This window comes from Macrobrachium nipponense, chromosome 23 (assembly GCF_015104395.2).
Source record: "Macrobrachium nipponense isolate FS-2020 chromosome 23, ASM1510439v2, whole genome shotgun sequence".
Lineage (NCBI taxonomy): Eukaryota > Metazoa > Arthropoda > Malacostraca > Decapoda > Palaemonidae > Macrobrachium > Macrobrachium nipponense.
In genome coordinates, this window is record NC_061090.1 from 47,164,058 (window position 1) to 47,186,620 (window position 22,563).

At 36.7% G+C, this 22,563-nt stretch overlaps 1 protein-coding gene across 2 annotated transcripts in view; it reads right to left on the minus strand.

The window, feature by feature from the left end:
- LOC135200302 (glycine--tRNA ligase-like) overlaps positions 1-22,563 on the minus strand; it is a 674,105-nt gene that overhangs the window by 222,997 nt on the left and 428,545 nt on the right. For both annotated transcript variants that reach the window (XM_064228841.1, XM_064228850.1), the window contains one exon: positions 3,418-3,652. In XM_064228841.1, the coding sequence (XP_064084911.1) occupies positions 3,418-3,652 (235 nt within the window). The remainder of the gene's footprint in view (positions 1-3,417; positions 3,653-22,563) is intronic.

The following is a 22,563-nucleotide window of genomic DNA, read 5'->3' on the forward strand; positions in this document are numbered from 1 at the left end:
TTTTCGTTGTATTGTACACTAAATTGCGATGATTTTGGTAGATAACAAATTGCAAAACGATCAAAGCAACACAGAGAAAATATGATCACAATATGATGCATGAATTCGTAACGCTTGGACGTAAAAAAAAGCAGTTTTAAAAAATTCACCATAAATCGAAATATTGTGCTAGAGACTTCCCGTTAGTTGCAAAATGAAGGTAATTGATTGAATATTACTAGACTGTAAGTGTTGTCTTACAATTGCAGTTTTCGACCATTTTGGTCGAGTTATATATGAAATTGCGCACATTTTCATATATAAAACTTTATATAATTTAAAATGGTGCAAACATTACGACAATCGGATGAAAAAATTTCTGATTTTCTTTCAGAAGAGTTACCGCGCGGACGTAAGGAAATTTTTTTTTTTTTTCAAAAATTCACCATAAATCAAAATATTGTGCTAGAGACTTCTAATTTGTTGCAAAATAAAGGTAAATGATTGAATATTACTAGAATGTAAGAGTTTTAGCTTAGAATTGCGTTTTTTGACCATTTCGGTCAAGTCAAAGTTGACCGAAGGTTGATATTTTGGCACATCGTTAGTTATATGAAAATATTTCAAAACTGATAAAAGCTACAACCATGGATGTATTTTGTTGCATTCTACATGAAATTGCACACATTTTCATATATAAAACTTTATTTAATGGTTAATATAGAACTGTGCAAATATTACGACAATCGGACAAAAAAATTAATGATTTTTTCGGCAGTTACCGCACGGACGTAGGAAAGTTTTTTTTTTTTTTTTTTATAAAATTCACCATAAATCAAAATATTGTGCTAGAGACTTCCAATTTTTTGCAAAATGAAGGTAAATGATTGAGTATTACTAGAATGTAAGAATTTCAGTTTACAATTGCGGTTTTCGACCATTTCGGTCGAGTCAAAGTTGACCGAAGGTTGAAATTTTGGCACATCGTTAGTTATATGAAAATATTTTTTCAACTGATAAAGCTACAACCATGGATGTATTTTGTTGCATTCTACATGAAATTGCACACATTTTCATATATAAAACTTTATTCAATGGTTAATATAGAACTGTGCAAATATTACGACAATCGGACAAAAAAATTAATGATTTTTTCGGCAGTTACCGCACGGACGTAGGAAAGTTTTTTTTTTTTTTTTTTTTTTGTTTTTTTTTTTTTTTTTTTATAAAATTCACCATAAATCAAAATATTGTGCTAGAGACTTCCAATTTTTTGCAAAATGAAGGTAAATGATTGAGTATTACTAGAATGTAAGAATTTTAGTTTACAATTGCGGTTTTCGACCATTTCGGTCGAGTCAAAGTTGACCGAAGGTTGAAATTTTGGCACTTATCGTTATGTATATGAAAATATTTCAAAACTGATAAAAGCTACAACCATGGATTGTTTTTAATTGTATTTTACATGAAATTGCGCACATTTCCATATATAAAACTTTATGTAACAGCTAATGTAAAACTGCAAACATTACGACAATGGGACAAAAAATTTATAATTTTTTCGGAAGTTACCTCGCGGACGTAAGGAAAAAGATTTTTTCCTAAATTCACCATAAATCGAAATATTGTGCTAGAGACTTCCAATTTTTTGCAAAATGAAGGTAAATGATTGAATATTACTAAAATGTAAGAGTTTTAGCTTACAATTGCAGTTTTCGACCATTTCGGTAGTCAAATTTGATCAAAGGTTGAAATTTTGGCACTTTTTGTTATATGAAAATATTTCAAAACTGATAAAAGCTACTACCATAAGTTTAAGTTGTTTTTTTATTGTATTCTACATGAAATTGCGCACATTTTCATATATAAAACTCAATATAACGTCTAATATGAAATGGTGCAAAAATTATGTCAGTGACGAAATAATTTCTGAGATGTGTCGCTGATGCTTTTTAGTGCGAGAAGAAAGAAATTCGCGCTTGCGCGCCTGGGTAATGATTGTAAACAAAACAACAGCTTGATCCGTGAACTCCCAGCATCCCCCAAGGCGCGTGATTCAAAAGTTTTTGCCAAGTAGGCCTATAACTATTTTTCCGTGAATTTTTAATTAAACTTATTTTTGTCGACGTTTCGTACGTCGGTTAATTTTCGTCAATGTTTAATACGTCCAATCGGCGTTGAAGGGTTAATAAAAAAACTAACTAAACCTATTTCACAACAAGACATATTTAAGTCATATTTCAAACCAAAACAGGATAGGTTTGTTTTTATCTTATAATACAATAGCCTATGCCACTGATAACCAGACAACGGTGCTATAAACCCTACAGAGGGTAACCAATACCAATGGTAACCGGGGCACTGCCTGTACTTGTTAACAGGTATTTACATTTTACATCCCTTGTTATCCTCATTACAATTACCCTTCTGTTTCTTTCGGTTGCTGAAGTGGTGATTATATCATAGAAACTCTTCTGGTATGACTTTTACTTTTCCATAATATCAATGATCAGTCAGAAAATAAATGTGTATATATATACTGTGCTAAAATTTACAGACATTTTTTTGGTTTGGTAAAACATATTGCTGTTCTCTTATACCAACTCAATAGACATAGCTGCTGCGAACACAGGTTTGCTTACTACAAAGTGAATAAGTAGAGTCGGCCCCTGCTATCCGTAGACTCGCCTATTCACTGATTTTTCTACGGACCACATATGGGCAATTAATTGCAGAAAATTTGCCTATATGCTGTATTTTTCACTGAGAAATATTCACAAATTACTTTATACTTTTGTGACTAAATGCACATTTTGTAATAAAACTATTAAAATACTTGGGTATAAGCATTTTTAGTTTTTTTTTTTTTTTTTGCTTTAACTATTAAAATAGGCAGTTCCAAGCATTTTTAGAGGGGGTTTATGTATTCTCTGATTTTAGCTATTCACGGGTGTGTGTGTGTGTGTGTGTGTGATACCAATCCCCGCGAATATTGGGGGTCTACTATATATTTGTAATTTATTATTATAATTACTATACACCTATTCAATTAAATTTGTTTATAATATTCAGTTGTTAATCACTCAAAAGAAATTTAGAGTATGTACTCGTAGGCACTCTATAGCACTAAAACCATCATCAGCCAGTTGCCCAAACCTACATAAAACCTGACCTTGAGCACATGAGGTATAGAGATTTTCTAGGGGCTTTTTGTGACAAAACCCAAACCTTAGATGCTAAAAAATAAGGTAATTCAAAATTTAAAAGTTAAGCTTTTTATTTCACAACTTTCATCAGTGATTTCAATTTCTGATGTTTTACAAATATACCTGTATAATGCAATACATTAGGAAGCTAATGCATAAAACCTTAGCATACTATTTCCATTCCACTTTTTCTTATAATTTGAGAAGAATTCTTATAAATCAATGTACATACCTGAGCCTTTTGTGTGTTGACTTAAATCATAGGCACTTCGATCTGCGCATCCAACACATTCAATCCAACCATAAGAAGTAAGACACTCTGCATCCCAGCAATCACATGCATAGTGAGCCATCTCATTTCCTAAATGTTGCCGAAATCTTAGTTTTTTGGGATTAATGCCAATCTTGAGAAGGTACTGTTGAATACGGGCCATATAGTAACCTAAGGTTTCGTTGGCTACTAAACCCTGTATAAAATAAAAGACAAATTAACATTTTTTACATTACATTTTAAGGCTATTTATTCAATAAACCACCACAAAAAACCTCATTTCCAGACATTAAATTTTAAGGGATACACTATATTCACTAAACATTTTCCACTCTGGAGTGGGTGGCATCAGCCAAGTAAAGCATCCTAGTAAATCTGAAGCTTTAACTATTCTTGGTGCAAATTTTGACTCTCATCATACTTTCACTTTCGATAAACATCTACTGAAAGTGTCAGCAAATGCCACACAGATGTATTCTACGTAAGCCCCATATATTTATATATAAATAAAGTAATACAATCATTGCAACCTGTTTTGGGTCATTTATAGATCTTTTATTATTATTCTTCAATGGATGAAACCTATTCATATGGAACTAGCCCACAAGGGCCCTGACTTGAAATTCAAGCTTCCAAAGAGTATGGTGTTCATTACAAAGAAGCAAGATAAAGTGTACAGTGAAATAAAAAAAATTCTGCTTATAAAATTTTAAAATTAATTACTGTAATAAATATAGATAATGTATTAAAATGCAAGAAGAGTAGCGTTAGGGTGGTAATGCATTGCATTTCTGCTTGAGATTTTGAATTTCCAATTACACATCCTCTGGGGGAGGCTGTTCCACTGTCCAAAGGTGTACAGAATAAAGGATCTCTAGAACCATGAAGTTTGACAGCAAGACACATTTACATATTGGTGGGGCTGTTCTCTTTTAGATAAACTTATTCATGGCGGTAGGTTTCAGGTTTCCTAACATTACAAGTTATGACTGGACCATTGACGAATAGTCTTTGTCAAGTTTTCATAAGTTGTATTTTAACAGATCTTTCATATTCGCAACTGATCCCTGATCCTCATTTCCTACCAAGAGCAACCAGATTTGCTGAACAGCAGCACCAATATACAATAAATGTGCCAGAGATCCTTCACTCCTCATAGCACTGGACAGTGGAACAGTCTCCCAGAAATGATGTGCAATTGGAACTTAAAAAGTTAAAGCAAAGATGCAACACATTACTACCCTAGAATAGTTCTCCTTGTATTTTAATTACCAACTAACATTTCTGTCTGCTTATTTATTTTGTTCATTTTTTCTAATATTTAATCTCTTTGTTTCTGTATTTCTTATTACCTTCTATTATTTCTTTTAAAATACCAAATTTTTTTGAGGCTGGAATTTCAAGTCATTGGCCCCTGTGGGCTTCTTTCCTATTTTCAACAGTATTACTGCACAGGCAGTCCCCAGTTACTGGCGGACTCAGTTATCGGCGATCCAGTTTTATGGCATTTAAAATCAGCATTTTATGATGCCATAAGCATCATTATGGTGCCATAAATCACTGACTTTCGGTTAATGGCGGTTTTTGCGTCGGCACACCCCTGGGAATGGAATCCCCACCAATAACCAGGGACTGCCTGTACTGTACTTAATGCATTATTGATGTGTTACACATTTTTTAGTATGTGTACAAGTGTTGAGGGCATAAGCATACATATGCATCAATTATGAGACACTTAGAATGCTCTCTCTCTCTCTCTCTCTCTCTCTCTCTCTCTCTCTCTCTCTCTCTCTCTCTCTCTCTCTCTCTCTCTATGTATGTTTTTTGTATGATAAATAAATGATTTACTAATTTTCAAATATCAATATTAACGTTAACAACAATAATATCAATTCATTAAAAATACTAAAGTGAATTAGTAAAGTTTTAGTTCATAAATTAAAAAATTATGTAAGAATAAAGGCAATCCCAGACTTCATGCATCTTTCTTTCAAACTCCAGGTACCAAACTGAGGACCAACAGCTGTCAAATATATCAAGTAATGTACCAGGAGGGGAGGGAGTCTCTCTCTCTCTCTCTCTCTCTCTCTCTCTCTCTCTCTCTCTGGCCACATGAGATACTCATGTCATAGTGGTATCTCTTGCCCTCTGTTTGGCATGGATGTTTATGCATTACTATATTTTATGGTGAAATAATAATATACAGTACTAGTTATCAAATAATATTAAGTTTACTGAGATTAAGCAATAACATCTCTCTCTCTCTCTCTCTCTCTCTCTCTCTCTCTTACGTATGTTTATTGTTTTGTAATATAAATAAATGATTTACCTTATAAATAATTTTCAAATATTAATAAATGATTTACCTTATAACTAATTTTCAAATATTTTTAAGATTAAAAAAAATAGTAATTACAGCTCTTTTTATCCAATTGGAGGAAGGAGGGCGGGGGAGTCTGTTATTGGCTGTAGGTATATATTTTTAATGGTAAAATGTTCAAGATGACTTTGAAATTATATTAATAATATAACCTCAAAGTCTAATACAATAATAGGTTAGTAATTTTAGGTATATTTGAAGTAGGATGATATTTAAGGTACGCATTTGGTATTTGAACTTTCAAGATAGGCAGTTATAAGCATTTTTAGTGGTGGTTCTAACTATTCGCTGGGGTGTCTGGTACATATCCCCCGCAAATACGAGGGGATCACTGTACAAGGGAGCAATTCAATTTCCAGCTGTATCTCTGAATTCAAAGATTTATCTGAATTCAGATGCTATTTTTATAAAGAAAGAAATACGACAAATTTTTAAGACAATTTGTATTTTTCATAGCTACAAACCTGAGGTCATAACAATAGGATAATTTCTAGTGCCTAGCTGGATCCAGTTAAAAAAGCAAATGAAAGCAAGGAATCTTGTGATATTTGGCAATGCATGCGTAAATCGGGTGAAGAATGGTCAAAGACTATTCACCTACGCCAACGCGTCAGTCTTTCCCAACTCAGGATGTCTTAACACACAGAGGGGCGGCTAGAGGTGGGCAGTATATGTTAAGATCTCAGGTTTGTAGCTATGAAAAATACAAATTATCTTGGAAAATTTTTCATTTGTTCATACGCGAACAAACCATCGGTCTTAACAATAGGATAGACTCATAATTGGAGGGAGGTACAAGACATCCTAAATTAGCTGGGGGCCTACCCACCAGTCCAGCTTCTGGAGAGGGACTGAAGCCTGTTGAGAAACTAGATAAAGTGATATCTAACCATTCAGACCCTGAGTGACGTACAATGATATATGGGAGAACCATTGTATAGGGAACCAAAGAGAAAAACTTTGACTGTCCAAAGCAAACCAGCACACCAGGGTTTGTAATACTCTCAACTCCTCCTTGCCAAGGAGTGGACCATATGCTACCGAATAGCGGGTTTGATATTTGCATATTAAGCGACCACACTATCAGTATGACTACGTTACTCACTTGTATCAGATCAGTCCAGTGAATGACGTGTCTATTCCTTAACCCGCCTGAAGGAAGAGGGAAAGGTACAAGAGAAAGGTGACCAGCCAACTCACTCATTCTCTCATCCACACAATCATCTAAGATACAAAAGTGCCCTGTTAAGGGCAACTATGAGTTACACAACCTGTTGGGCAGCCACCACAGGACCCAGGGAAAACGTATCCGTAGATCTGTGGGCAACATCCGTAAGATAGAAAGAGGCAAACGTGGACTGATGTAACCAAGTACCAGCGCTCAGCACTCTTTGTACAGCTAAGTTCTTTTTGAAAGCCAGAGAGGGACCAATACCCCTAACGTCATGCGCTCTAGCCTGCACAGACGTGGTGATGGAATCATCAAGAGTCAAGTATGCCTGTCTGATGGCTTCCCATACCCAAAGAGAGATAGTATTCTTAGACACCTCTTTCTTGTAGGGCCTGTGCTAACAAAAAGTCTGCAGCAGCCTGGTCTAAGGTGCCGAGTCCTTTTAACCCTCTTACGCCGATTGGACGTATTAAATGTCGAGTCAAAATGTCTCCCGTATGCCAATTGGACGTATCATACGTCGGCTCAAAAAAGTTTTTTTTTAAATTCGCGGAAAAATACTTATAGGCCTACAGCCGAAAAATTTTGAATCATGCGCCTTGGGGATGCTGGGAGTTCACGGATCAAGGCGTTGTTTTGTTTACAATCGCTACGCAGGCGCGCAAGCGCGAATTTCTTTCTTATCGCACTAAAAAGTATCAGTGACACATCTCAAAAATTATTTCGTCACTTTGACATAATTTTTGCACCATTTTAAATCATCCTTTACATGAAGTATTATATATGAAAATGTGCGCAATTTCATGTAAAATACAACAAAAAAAATACTCATGATTGTAGCTTTTATAAATTTTGAAATATTTTCATATAAATAACGATAAGTGCCAAAATTTCAACCTTTGGTCAACTTTGACTCTACCGAAACCAAATGGTCGTAAAACGCAATTGTAAGCTAAATTTTTATATTATAGTAATATTCAATCATTTGCCTTCATTTTGCAACAAATTGGACGTCTCTAGCACAATATTTTGATTTATGGTGAATTTATGAAAAAACTTTTTCCTTACGTTCGTGCGATAACTCTTCCGATAAATTTTTTCGTGCGATTGTCCTAATGTTTGCATCCTTTTAAATTTGCCGTTACATAAAGTTTTATATATGGAAATGTGCGCAATTTAATCATGCAACAATACAAACTAAAAACACCCATGGTTGTAGCTTTTATCAGTTTCGAAATATTTTAATATAAGTAATGTTAAGTGCAAAAATTTCAACTTTCGGTCAACTTTGACTCTACCGAAATGGTCGAAAAACCCAATTGTAAGCTAAAACTCTTATATTCTAGTAATATTCAATTATTTACCTTCATTTTGCAATGACTTGGAAGTCTCTAGCACAATATTTCGATTTATGGTGAATTTATGAAAAAAAAAAAAAAAAAAAAATCAAAAAATTCCTTACGTTCGCGCGTAACTTCTTCCGAAAAATCAGAATTTTTTTTGGTAACCGATTGTCGAAATGTTTGCACCATTTAAAATTAGCTGTTACTAAATTTTATATATGAAAATGTGCGCAATTTCATGTAAAATACAACTAAAAATGATTGAAGGTTGTAGCTTTTCTCTTTTTTCGAAATATTTGCATATAAATCACGATAAATAGAAAAAAAACCACGTTCCGTCAAATTTGACTCTACCAAAATAGTTGAAAACGCAAATTGTAAGCTAAACTCTAGGCCTAGTAATATTCCGTCATTTTCTTCATTTTGAAACAAATTTGAAGTCTCTAGAACAATATTGTGATTTATGGTGAATTTTTGAAAAATATATTTACCTTCACTCCGCTCGCTGATTCGCGGCGCAAGTCCTCCGAAATACGTACATTGCATTATCCTAATATTTGCTCCTTTTAATATTAGCCTTTTTATAGAGTTTCATATATCAAAATGTGCGCAAATTCATGAAGAATACAATAAAAAATAATTGAAGGTTGTAGCTTTTTCCATCTCCGAAATATGTGCATATAAAAAAATATATATAAAAATTTCGACATTCGGTCAAATTTAACTCGTCCGAAATGGTCGAAATCTGCAATTCTAATCTAAAACTCTTACAGTATCGTAACATTCAATCATTTGTCTTAATTTTGAAACAAATTGGAAGTCTCTGGAACAATATTTAGAATTACTGTGAATTTTTGAAAATAAAATTTTTTTACGTCCGCGCGTTACGAATTCGTACATCATTTTGTGATAATATTTTTCCGGTGTTGCTTTTATTATTTTACTATGTATTATATATCAAAATGATTGCAATTTAGTGTACAATACAACGAAAAAAAAGTAACTCGTTAGCTTTGACCGTTTTTTGCACAGCGTGATTTGAATACAATTATCTATGAATTTTTTTTTTCGCTACCATATATCGCATTATTTACATATGATAATGATATTATTTTTCATTTCTGATGATTGCATACTAAACTTCAGGCAATGACAAAAAAAATGAGCCAAAAATGAACTCTTAATCTTCAAAACTAAGCGTGCTGTGATTTTTTGAAAAAATTATTTTTTCCGCTTCCGCGCTCACTCCAAACCGGCGCCGGCATACGGGAAAGGTTTTGATTTTTAGGGCTTCGGCGTAAGAGGGTTAAGATAGCAACGCAGGGCCTGGGCAGGGCACAACAAAAGCTCTTGAGTATCACCACCCACAAAGTCATTCAGTGATGGAATGGAAAACGAAGTGAACCTGTCATTGTGCACAGAGGGATTTTGGGTCTTGGCCACGAATTCTGGGACAAATTCGAAGGGCATTGACCTGCAACCCCTGGTGCGCTTCACCTCATACCTCAGACCATGGAGCTCTCCTACCCTCTTGGAAGATGCTAAGGCTAGAAGGAAAACTGTCTTGAGCGTCAAGTTCCTGTCAGATGAGCGACACAAGGGTTCAAATGAACCCTTAGTAACATCCCACGCCGGAGGCTTGAGCTCTCTAGAACTCGACTGCTCAAACCCCTTAACTAGCAGGGAAAGTTCCCAGGAAGAGATGTCGACACCTTTAAGGGGGCCGGCCGGAACCCTTATATATGGGGGTATAAGGCAATAAATGCAGTCATGAAAAAATTCAAGGAGCTTTGTTTGGCAATGGAGAATACATATACAAAATATTTTGTCAAAATTCCTCTTACTTTCGTAGTTACAGGGTAATTAGTAAACGTATCTCAATAAACCAAAAACGTTGATCCGTACAAGAAAATGCAATATTTCTTGTTATCGTAAATTTTGATAATTAATGCCAAAGCAATTGTGAGCAATGGCATCTGTAGAGATTCCATGAGGCGGCAGGAGGGAACTTGGTCAGTTTACCACCTTCCAGTGCGAGGAGAAGCCTCTTGTAGTGTACACGTTTCAGTTTCACCTCTGACATTCGCTTGCTTTTACATATGTTTATCTTTGTTTCAGCAAGAAATTCATCAAGCCAATGAGGAAAAGACTAGCAATACATCTCGCTAACATACAGACGAAGAAAATTAGCTCTAATATGATTACAGAATATCATAATATATGCAATATTAGCGTAGTTAGTGAAGAGAGAGAGAAGGAGGGGTGTGTAGCTAGGAATGCCCCAGTCTTGCCTGATGCACACGTCGTGCAGTAACCCAAGCTACGGTCTTTGAGCAAAGGGATCTTCATTTATGATAAATAACATAGTTTTGGTTTATTAATACCCAAAAAGGAATATGAAATTCATAATAATCATGATTTATTAACATTGTCTTTGTAAAAAAAGAGAGCACACGTTCGAGTTTCACCTCTGACATTCTCTTGCTTTTAAGTTTATCTTTGTTTCGGCAAGAATTTCATCATGCCAAAGAGGAAAATACAAGGAAAACATACAGAAGAAGAAAATTCTCTGAAATAAGCCGAGTTACTGAGGGAGAGAGAGAGAGAGAGAGAGAGTTGCGTAGGAAGGATTGCCCAATCTTGCCTGACACAGTGCCCCAGGCTACGATATATGAGCAAAGGGATCATCATTTATGATTAAATTATGAGAAATAACATAGTTTTGGTTTATTAATACCCAAAACAGATATATGCATTCATAATAATCATTATTTATTAACACTGTCTTTATAAATATACGAAGGAAAACTGAACACCCGTATCTCAAAACTAAACTTATTGACCTTCAAAATCTATCATCTCACATATTTTAAAAGCTATAGCACTGAAATTCGGTATATAACTCAGAAAGACATTATAGAACAATCAAATGAAACCCTTTTTTCCAATTTATGTTTCGTCTTCTTTTTATACAATTTTTTTTCTTATTTATAGGGTTTATTTTGTTACCTTAATGAAAAATTCATATCTAGCAAAAAAAAGGGATTTTGACGAAGGAAAAATCTATTTCTGGGCAACGACCTGTGTCGCCCTGTGAAATGGTTCCTTGGATACTATTTCTTAGGAATAAATATTGCTATTCATCCTAGAGAAAAAAGAAACAATATAATGCCAAGATAAATGCTCACTCACCTAATAGAAGTGTCGGTATAGTAAGGAGCGAGTGGAATCACTACCAGTAGTAAGGGGTTCCCTTGCCATTTAGCTTCGTTCCTTCGACAAAACCCCGAACCCCTAATCGGAGGAGCCCGGTGCTACAGCTTATCCGGTCCCTACTACTACCGTGAGCGCCTCCGATGCCTGAGACATCATTCCTGAAGATAGCCTCCAAGCTTGGGGTAAGCTGGGTGAGGACAATCTAACTACAGGGTGGGGTTTGTTTCACAGGGCGACACAGGTCGTGCCCAGAAATAGATTTTTCCTTCGTCAAAATCCCTTTTCTGGCTTAACCTGTGTCGCCCTGTGAAATAGTACCAGAGAATGCTAAAACACCAAGCTTGAGGGACAGTACAGATAAATTAAGAAGGTAAAGTTAAACACTTGTAAGGTTAATAGTATAATAAACTAAAATTACAGTCTTACAATATGGAAAAGTATAAGCCCTAAAACATGGGTTATAACTTAAAATTAGTTAGCCTAACAACAAGCAATAAATATACAGGTTAGGCAGAGACAGGATTATAAGTTGATATATACAAAAGAATGGAACTGAATCCAACTTGAATGATGAACAATAGCAAAACTCAAGGTAACCCAATACATGGAGGCGACAAAATAAACTAAGTAAGGGTGCAATGGGGCAGTAGAAGGGAAGGCTACAAGAAGTTATAGGAAAATTTAAGAATCAGGAGAAACTGTGTTTCCAGCTGCCACTGCTGGAAATTTGAGGGCTTCTAAGGGTTTTAGGTAGTGCCGTTTGAAAACTGTCGGAGATTTCCAGCCTGTATATTTCTTAAGATTGTCAAAATTCATGTGTTGGAAATAATTAATAGATGTGGCCACCGCCCTAACATTGTGGGCTCGAAGGAAAGGACTCTGGATTGGCCTGTTTAATGAAGTATAAAATTTGTTGCCTTATCCCTTTTAGGGATAATGTACCACAATTCCTCCTAATGAACAACGGGCCTGAAGATTTCAGAGTTCTTCTGCTTAGGTAGGCTCTTAATGAGTTGACAGGACAGGTAGTGGTAGGATTTTCCACGAGGACCATCTGTCCTGTGGATCTTCATTTTTGGCTAGAAAATGGCGATCTGGGGATAAGAGGACTTCCCCTGAGGGGAGGAACTCAATGTGGCCTGGTTCCCTTGATAAGGCTGACAGTTCTGATATTCTAGCTCCGGAGGCTAAACTTAATAAAAATAGGGTTTTCCTCAGGAGGGTTATATAATTGCAAGAGTCATTGTTAATGTCCGAGGCTAGTTTGAGGACATCATTTAGGAACCAAGAGACTGATTTAGGTCTCGTTGATGGTCTTAATCTAGCACAAGCTTTTGGTATGGACATAAAGTATGAATCCATAAGGTCTATGCTAAAACCAAATTTGAAGATCTTTTTAAGAGCTGATTTGGTCGTAGTGATAGTGCTTGCTGCTAAACCTTTCTCAAACAATGATCTGAAGAAAGTTATGGCTAGGTTCGTTGTTCATGACTTGGGAATTTGACATCTTAAGGAGCTCTGTAGTTTCTTGACAGATGAATCATATTGCCGGAGAGTAGATTCTCTTTTATCTGATTCCAAGAATGAGATATTCTGGGGATCAATTTCTGCATTCCTCGTAGCTGCTAATTTCAGGAAATCCATAAAGTTAGGGTTTTCTGAATTCTTGAGGAAGCGGACACAGTCTGAGTTTGCACTAACTGGGTTAGTTTGGGGTTGGGAATCCGTAGTGGTCGGAGTCTCAACTCTAGGAGTAGAGGGAACCAATTGCTCTTGGGCCAGTTGAGAGCTACTAGAGTTACTTGGCCTTTGAATGTTCTGAGTTTGTATAAAACTTTCATGAGAAGGTTCACCGGAGGGAAGAGGTAAATATTCTTCCATTTGTTCCAATCGAGGATCATTGCATCCGTAGCGTATGCTAGAGGATCGAGGTCAGGTGCCACGTAACAAGGGAGTTTGTGGTTTGACTCCGTGGCGAAGAGGTCTACTTGGAGTCCGGGGACTTGTAGACTGATCCAATTGAATGAACTCCTGTCCAGTGTCCACTCCGATTCCAACGGAGCGGAGCGAGATAGAGCGTCTGCTACTACGTTCTTGAACTCCTGCAGGTGAGTGGCTGACAGGTGCCATTTGTTTTTTGTTTGCCAGAGAGAAGATGGCTATCATGACATGGTTCAAGTGGCTTGACTTGGATCCGCCCCTGTTGATGCAGTGTACTACTACTGCACTGTCCAGAACTAGTTTGAAATGTGAGTTCTTGGGCGGACGGAGTCGTTTCAGTGAGGGAATACTGCCATGGCCTCCAGTACATTGATTATGTAGTGGCGGAATGTTAACGACCAATTTCCTTGAGCTTTTTCGTACTGGGAGTATCTCCCCCCCTGTTAGTGAGGCGTCTGTGTGGATCACTAATGATGGAGGAGGGAACTGTAGAGGAATTGCTTTTGAAAGATTCTTTGTCTCCGTCCATGGGCGGAGACGTTTCCGTAAGATCGCTGGGATAGAGGCTAGTTTGTCCCGTGATTCTGCAATTTGCTCTTGAGCGCCATACTCTGTTTTAAATATCTTTGAGTTTGGCTCTTAGCAGAACGTCTGTGACTGATGCAAAACTGGAGTGAGCCCAGGATCCTCTCCTGGCACCTCCTGGATGTTAGTTGTCGTTTGAGAAATTGTTTTGTAGCTCTTGCAATTTCTTTCCTTTTCAACGGCGGAATTGATAGATTTGTGTGCGATTGTAAGTCCCACTGAAGGCCTAACCACTGGAATCGAGATTCCGGTGTTAGTCTGGACTTGGTTTTGTTTATTTGAAAACCTAAATGTTCTAGGAATTTGATCACTCTGACCGTTGCTTCTTGCATTCTTTGGGGTTCTTTGCCCAAATAAGCCAATCGTCCAGATAAGCCACTAACATTATTCCCTGTTTCCTTAGCTCTTGCACTACTGCTTCCGCCAATTTGGTGAAGATCCTGGGGGCTATGTTGAGCCCGAATGGCATTACTTTGAAGGAGTAGGATCTGTTGCCTAGTTTGAAGTCTAGGAACGGATGGAAGTGTCTGGCTATGGGACATGATAGTAGGCATCTGTCAGAATCTATAGAGGTTGTGACGGCCCCACGGGGAAGTAAGGTCCGTACCTGTGAAACGGTCAGCATCCTGAACTTGTCGCAATGAATGATAAGTTCAGATGGGACAAGTCTAAGATGATTCTTCGGTTTTCCGAGTCTTTCTTTGGCACGCTGAACAAGTGTCCTTGAAATTTTAAATTGTTGACTCTTGAGACTACAGTGGACCCCCCGTATTCGCGTTCTCCAGATTCGCGGACTCACACATTCGCGGAAAATTCACGCATTCGCGGTATTTTTCTATGATAAATATCCACAAATTCCTGGTTTTTTTTGATGAATTTCATCATAAAATGCACTTTTTGTGATAAAACTATTAATAAAAACCATGTAGGAAAATTTTTAGTGGGTTTTACCTGAGTTGTAACTAACAAAATAGGCTGTCCTTTTAGCATTTTTAAAGGGGTTCCAAACAATTCGCGGATTCTAACTATTCACGGGGTGTGTGTGTGTGTGTGTGTGTGTGTGTGTGTGTGTGTGTGTGTGTGTGTGTGGTGTGTGTGTGTGTAAGGTACGCATCCCCCGCGAATACGGGGGGACCACTGTACTCCTTTGAGAAGGAGGTCTTTGGTATACTCTACCAATTCCGTTGTTGGTGCTTGATAGAATCTGTTGGAGGAGGGCCCTCTAGCCAACTCCAACCTAGGCCTTTTGTCACTATACTTTGAGCCCAAGGGCTGAACCCCCACCGCTGGCGGAAGAGGTACAGCCTCCCTCCTACCTTGGGACTCTCCTGCTGGTTTGCCGAGGGGCGGCCACCTCTTGCTCCTCGGAAACCTCTTCCTCTGTTAGCAGCACTGCCGGACCCTCTGAATCGAGAGGCACCTCTTGCTCTGCTACCTCTCGCAAACCTATTGAATGCCTGAAAGTTCTGGCTTTCATAGTTGGAGTTGTAAGCTGGCGAGACAGCAAAGGAAGTAGAGGGTTGAGGTTGCTGGGACTGAGGGGTCAGGACAAGGTATTGTTGCTGACCCTTCGACGATGGTTGCCCTTGTGATGCTGGGACTGCCTGAACCAACGTCTGCTGAGAAGGCTGGAAGGGAGAGAACTTCCTTGGTTTCTTCTTGATCCTTTGGTTAGGACCAGAAGATTCCTGCCTCCGCTTTGCTACCAGTCCCCACCTGACTCTGAGGCACTGGTTAACCTTTGAGGCTTCATGAAGGACTTCTGCTACCACTGGTGCTGGGAAGAGGTCCGTTCCCCAAATTGAGGAAGCAATCAGTTTGTTCGGTTCATGGCGGATAGTAGCTTCTGCCACAACGTGCTTCCTACAATTCCTCCTGGCTATGAGGAAGTCGTAAAGGTCACACTGCATGAAGGAAAGGGATCTCGCGAGCCTGGTCCGGGCGTCGTACTCCGTCTGGATGAGGGAGTCCGACAACCTAGGAAGTCTCTCACTAAAGAGAGAGGTGGCACAGTCCGCCTTTAGTTTTCCTACTGAAAAAGTAGGAACTGCCCCCTCGAAGTACGTCTCGGAGCCTGGGACTAAGAGAGAGGTGGGTTCCGTCTCACGTAGTTGAGGCAGGGGCTCGTCTTTCAGGGCGGCCTGAAAGGTTGCTTCCACTACCTTAAGGGTCAGTGGTTATTATTATTATTATTATAAAAGTAGTTTAACCAGACCACTGAGCTGATTTTCAGCTCTCCTAGGGCTGGCCGAAGGATTAGATAAAATGCCAGGTCTAGCTCTTAGGCCAGAGCTGGGACCAAAGTGGTCATTCAGGATAAATAAATAAATTGCACCATGGCAAATGCTTTCATACTAGAACACACACACAATAAATACTTTTATCATGTTCCCTTACATACATACTAAAACGGTATATCAAAATTCAGAATTAGTTTTAACTTTTTGAAATGTTTTAAAATTCACTAAAAACACCAATGTTTTATATTTTATCAATTAAAATGCAGTTCCTCAAAAAAAGTCAAAACTCGGAAACTACCTAAAACAATGTAAAAGATTCTGACAAAAATTTCTTTTATTGTCTTATTTCCAAAACAAGTTGACAGTCTCTGCTGGTCATACTTTGGACACTCGCACAAGACATGTCTGACTGTTACCAACTCCTTGCACTCCGAACACTCTGGAGCAGAGTCGTGTGGGCTGCTCATTAAGTGTCCATGTGTCAGACGGGTATGGCCTATACGTAGACGTGTCAGAATTACTTGTTCATGTCTCTCTCTGATATGATGAAACTCCATTTCCAACATCAGGTTTTATTTGCTTTAATTTGTTATTTTCTGACTCTTCATTCCAAATATGTTGCCATTTCCTTAAAAAAACAAAATACCCATCTTTATGTATGTTACATAATCACTCATTGGGAGATTCACACTTGATTCTTGTCATTTGTATTGCTTCTTTGGCTGCTTTGTCAGCCTCTTCATTTCCTTTGATCCCTACATGGGCAGGGATCCAACATATTTCTACTTTTTTCCCAATAATATATCTAATTTATGAAGTGATAATTTAATTTGTTTTACTTTATTATTTTTGGTTTGTAACTCTGGATGGCTTCTATGGCACTTCTCGAGTCACTAAAAATCACAAAATTAATTGAGTGATGTTTCTTTAATTATTTTTATGGCCGAGGCTATTGCGCAAAGTTCTGCTGTGAATATTGAAGCTGTATTAGGAAGAGAGAATTGGTATGATTTGTCCTGGGACACTGCAGCATATCCCACTCCATGTTCCGATTTAGATCCATCTGTGAATATTGCATAATGTGGACCTTTTCGGTTCATATGTTCTATTGTATGTTATCTATGGTGTGATGGCGTATATAAGTATTTTTTTGATAAATATTTTAATTGTGTGCAAGTTTTCATTTTATTCATTGTCCAAGGCGGAGGTAAATTTTACTACTGGAGGAATTTGTATATTCACATTTAGTGACTCAAACAGTCTTCTAGCTCTAATTGGAAAAGGGGGTGGTGATTGTGTTTATAAAAATATCTCTGAGTTCAAATAATTTTTTTTTGTTTTTGTTGGAGAATAGCTTGTCCTAATTCTCAGAGCACTCTTCATTATAACAAGCTCTCTATGGAGAGAGAGAGGTAGTTCACCACATTCAACCTGTAAATGAAGAGGGTCGGTGATGATTTAAAGGCTCCTGAACATATTCTAAGGCCCTTCATTATGAACTGGGTCCAACGTTTTCAGTGCTGCGTCTGATGCCGAGCCATATACTTCGCTACCGTAATCAATTATAGATAGGACTGTGCTTTGTACAGTAATGTAAGGGTTTGTCTCATCGGCTCCCCAATTAGTGTTTGATAATTTTTCTAATTAGATTTAATAAGCTTTTTTTACATTTGATTTCAAGTATGTTATGTGTGGTTTCCAGTTTAAGTGAGTATCAAACACTAAAACCTAAAAATTTTGCAGTTTGTCTAATTGGTATACTAGATGTTTTGATAAATCTATTACTTCATCATTCATCCATCTTTTATCTTTATAAAATACTACTGCTTGAGTCTTATGTATGGATAACTTAAATCCTACAGATGAGGTCCATTCATTTATTTTTATAATACTTTTATTAATGATGCGTTCTGCATGTTTAATACGAGAGGCTGAATAATATATGGCAAAATCATCCATGTAAAGGTTGCTTTTAATTCCAGTGGGTAGATTTTTATTAATATCATTAAGTTGCCAGGTAAACAGTGTGCCACTAAGGACATTCCCTGTGGAACACCATTTTCAAGTGGAAATGTTCTCGATAATACATCATCGATTCTCACTTGAAAGCTACGATTTGTTAAAAGTTTTGGATGAACCTAGGTAAATGTCCACGAATGTTGTTATTTTGTAAAGTTTTTAATATAGGGTACCTCCAGGTAGTATCATAAGCCTTTTCAATGTCAAAAAAGACTGCTACAGTTATTTGCTTTCGCTCAAATCCTCTTCGTATATGGTCTTCGAGGTTAGAGAGAGAATCTAACGTAGATCTGTTGCACTGTGACCCAAATTGAGTGGGAGTCAAGATTTTATTTTCTCGAATGTGCCATGTTAATCGAGCATTTACCATTTTTTCTAGTAACTTGCACAAGCAACTTGTTAGAGAAACTGGTCTGTAGTTATTTGCATCACTTGGATCTTTTCCAGGTTTGGGGATAGGAATAATTATAGCTTTACGACCATTCATCAGGAAATAAATTTCTAAGCCATAAATGATTATTAAAAATGTACAAGTATGTCTTCGCCAGAGGTGCTAAGTGGCAGATCATCTTCAAAACAAATATTGTCACCTCCAGGAGCATATTTATTGCTGTTAGTGAGAGCATATTGCAAACTCTTCCATATTAAATTTTCTATTATAATATATGTCTTCAATTGTTTCGAAATTTATTGTTATTAGTTCTATATTATTTTTCTTTATGCGGAAGTGATCATCTAAATTTCTGTCACTACTTACATTCGCTAAGTTTTCTCCTATTATATTACTCATTTCTTTTGGATCGAGTATCTTTTTCCGTCTTTTAATATGGCATGTCTGGGTGGTTTCATATGGGTACCATTATTTTCCTGAATTTTTTCCATATTTTTTTATGGGAGTATTATTAGAGAGATCTGATACATATTTTCCTCCATGAAATTATTCTTCCTTGAATTACTTCCTTTCGAAATTTTGCAGATATTTTGTTGTATATAGGTTTTAATGCCTCAATTTCTAGTAACAATATAATCATTTTTTGTAAAGTACTTTCTAATATTGGTAATGTTTTATTTATTTTACTGAACTTTCTATTCAAATTATCCAATCGTCTCCCATTGAGTGTTTTATATTTTATTAATTCTGTTAGCTTTCGGACCACCATGGAACTTTGTGTTTTGTTGGATGGGGTTTTGAGTTTTGGTATTGCTTTATCAGCAGCATTTTTGATGAAATGAACAAGAAACTTATTAGTTTCATTATGGTCTTTTAGATATTCAAATGGTGGTATACTTCTAGTGTGCATTTCATATCGCTCCCAATCTGCTTTATAAATATTATAATGAGGAACGTGTTTTGCTGGGTTATTTTGTAAAAAGGAAATTAATATTGGGCGAAATGATCCCACTGGTGTTACAAGTCATTCAATTGTGTTCCAATCTAATCTGTCAACTATACTTGTTGAACATAGAGTTAAGTCTACAGAGAAAATGTTCCATGTGTTTTTGAATAATATGTGCTAACTTCATCATCATTTATACAAAAACAATAATGTCATTTGAAATCTATAAGTTCTTCTACTTTACTTCCTGCTCTATTTGAGTTTGAACAGTTACAGTCCATATTGGGTTGTGAGCATTTTAATCCCCTACTATTAACATAGGTTCTTTGGCATTTTTAAGTAATTCTCCAAGTTTATCAATATTGTAATTTTTATTTGGTTGGTTGTATAAATTATAAATGATATATTATAGTTTTTAATTCGAATTTTAATACCTGATATTTGGAGGTCAGCTATGTTTACAGGTACTTTGTCAATAACATACTTTGTTATGTACATATATGGCTGTACCTAAATTTTCCTTCTTCTACCTGTGATGTTGATATTAAGGTATATTTACCTATTGTTGAAGGTGTATTATTGACATGTTGTAGACATAATATCATTGGTTCATATTCCTTTAATAACCTTTGTACTTCTCCCAGGTGTAATCTGTCTGTAGACCATTTACGTTCCATTGTATAATATAACTATTGAAAATATTATGTTATATCGGTAGTATTTTGTTTTTCTTTTTTTGTATTATCATCAACTTGAATTTTTTCTAAAATTTTATTTACCACATTCAGTTGTTTATCTTTATAATATTTTAAGTGCTCAATGCACATACATCCTTTTTCATGGGTGTTTAAATCGGTGGCCTTCTTTCTTTCTATATTTCATAAAATTTCTTATAATATTTGTTAAGCAATCTTTTGTAATATTTTTGTTATCTTTGCACAATGCAATGAAGCAATCATTGCAGCCACATGTGTTGTCATGTATATATACTGCTTTATTTGTTCTTAGATTGTACCGATTATTGGTGATGGAGTAATCTCATCACCCTTGACCATAGTCACCATCATCCATGGTATGGTTCTCCTCCACTTCTTTTGGTTTTTTGGATCTGTGCATCCATAGGTTTTATTATTATTTTAGGAGATAAAGGTATGTCCACATTTTGTTTTTGTTCTTTCTTCATATTTTTCTTTGGTTTTGTTTGACTGATGTTTCTCTGATTATAGTTGGTTTCTTTGTTTTTGGTGGTGTTCTCTCTAAAGGTCTTTTTTTTCTTTAATTTTCGGTACATCACAACTTCCTACTTCCACCTCTGTGATAGTATTTTCTTGTGCTTCTATATGCATTAACACCTCAAATGAATTTGATAGAATATTATCTAATTCATTTGCACTTGTTTCCTGATTTTGTTTTACTATCTTAGTTTTTTCCTGCATATTACAGACTTCTTCTTGAGATCTACTTTGTTGCATCTTGTTACTTCTATCTGTATGTTTTTTTGTTTCATTACTGGGTTCCCGTTATAGAGGAATATGTACGTTCTTAGCAGGATCTGAATTCCTCTCACTTTTAATTCTAATTTAGCCTCTGCTATAGGCATGCCTGTCCTTTCTTTTAACATTTTTAGTTCAGTGTTGTATATGTAATGCATGCATTCTTTGGATCTTGCATGATGATTCTGCTCACAGTTTACACACTTAGGTTCACCGCCACTACCACTTTGGTGGTGTGTTCGTAGATCCACAGTAAGCGCACACCGGTTCATTCCTACAATTTCTCTTTGTGTGTCCATACATACTGCAATTTTGACACTGCCATGGCTTGGAATATAGGGGTCTTAATTCTCTATTTTGACCTAGAATTTTTATTTTTTGAGGTAGATCTGAACCCTCAAATTTTATTTTTGCTATTTTAGTATTTGTTTATTACCTCTTTTGCTTATTGCATCATAAACCTCGCAATCCTCTACCTTGTGGGGTATCTCTTTTTGTTTTTGAGAGTGTCTAACAGCATTTTCTTATTTATTGGCTCGTCGTTATTGTCAGGAAGTACGATGGTACCCTGGATACTGTTCATATCATGTTTTTTTACTTTGACAATAATGTTATCTATTGTTTTTAAAGACAAATAATCTTCAGACTGACTTTTTGTTGTAGCTTCTATAAGCCAAGTCTTTCTTTTATTTTTGCTGAAAACGACATTTCTGCCGTTGGATGGCTATTTAATAAGCAATTTTCCAATTTCAAAGCTGAAATATTTTGTTCTGCTTCCATAGTAAGAAACCTTGACCAACTTCCACTCCCAAAGAGGGAGTCAAAGTGAGTCAAAGTTGGGTCATGTCGGTACTTAGGTTTCCTTGGTCTGGTATATGGTATTAAAGTTTTAATACCAACCTGGTCTTTGTGACTTGAGCTTTCTTCAGAGTGGTCCAAATCCGTTCCAGAAGTCGTGAGGGGGTTTGGTAAATTTTCCATATAATTAAGATTTAAATTTCGTCCAGGATGAGGTCCCTCTCACCAGGGAGGGCCCGGACTGGGGGAGGAGCAATACTGTTACACCATGGTAACTGCCCTTGGACACTCACCTGGATATACGCCATACCCACAATGCCTTAAGGGTCGTCAGTCCATGAGATCGGACCCAGCACTGCAGGCATGGCTTGACATAAAAATTCCCTCGCTAAACCACGTCAGGTACTCTAGTTTTTACGGGTGGAGTGGCATGCCGTCCAACTCCACCTCCATCAAGTTAAAAGAGCAGTCAATTCAATAGTCCAAAACTATGCAAGGTCGTCAACGAAAGGAGGAGAAGTGAAATGGGGAAATTTAAAAGGAGGAGGAGTAAAGGAGTTAAAGCTCCCAATGTTCAGTTGGAT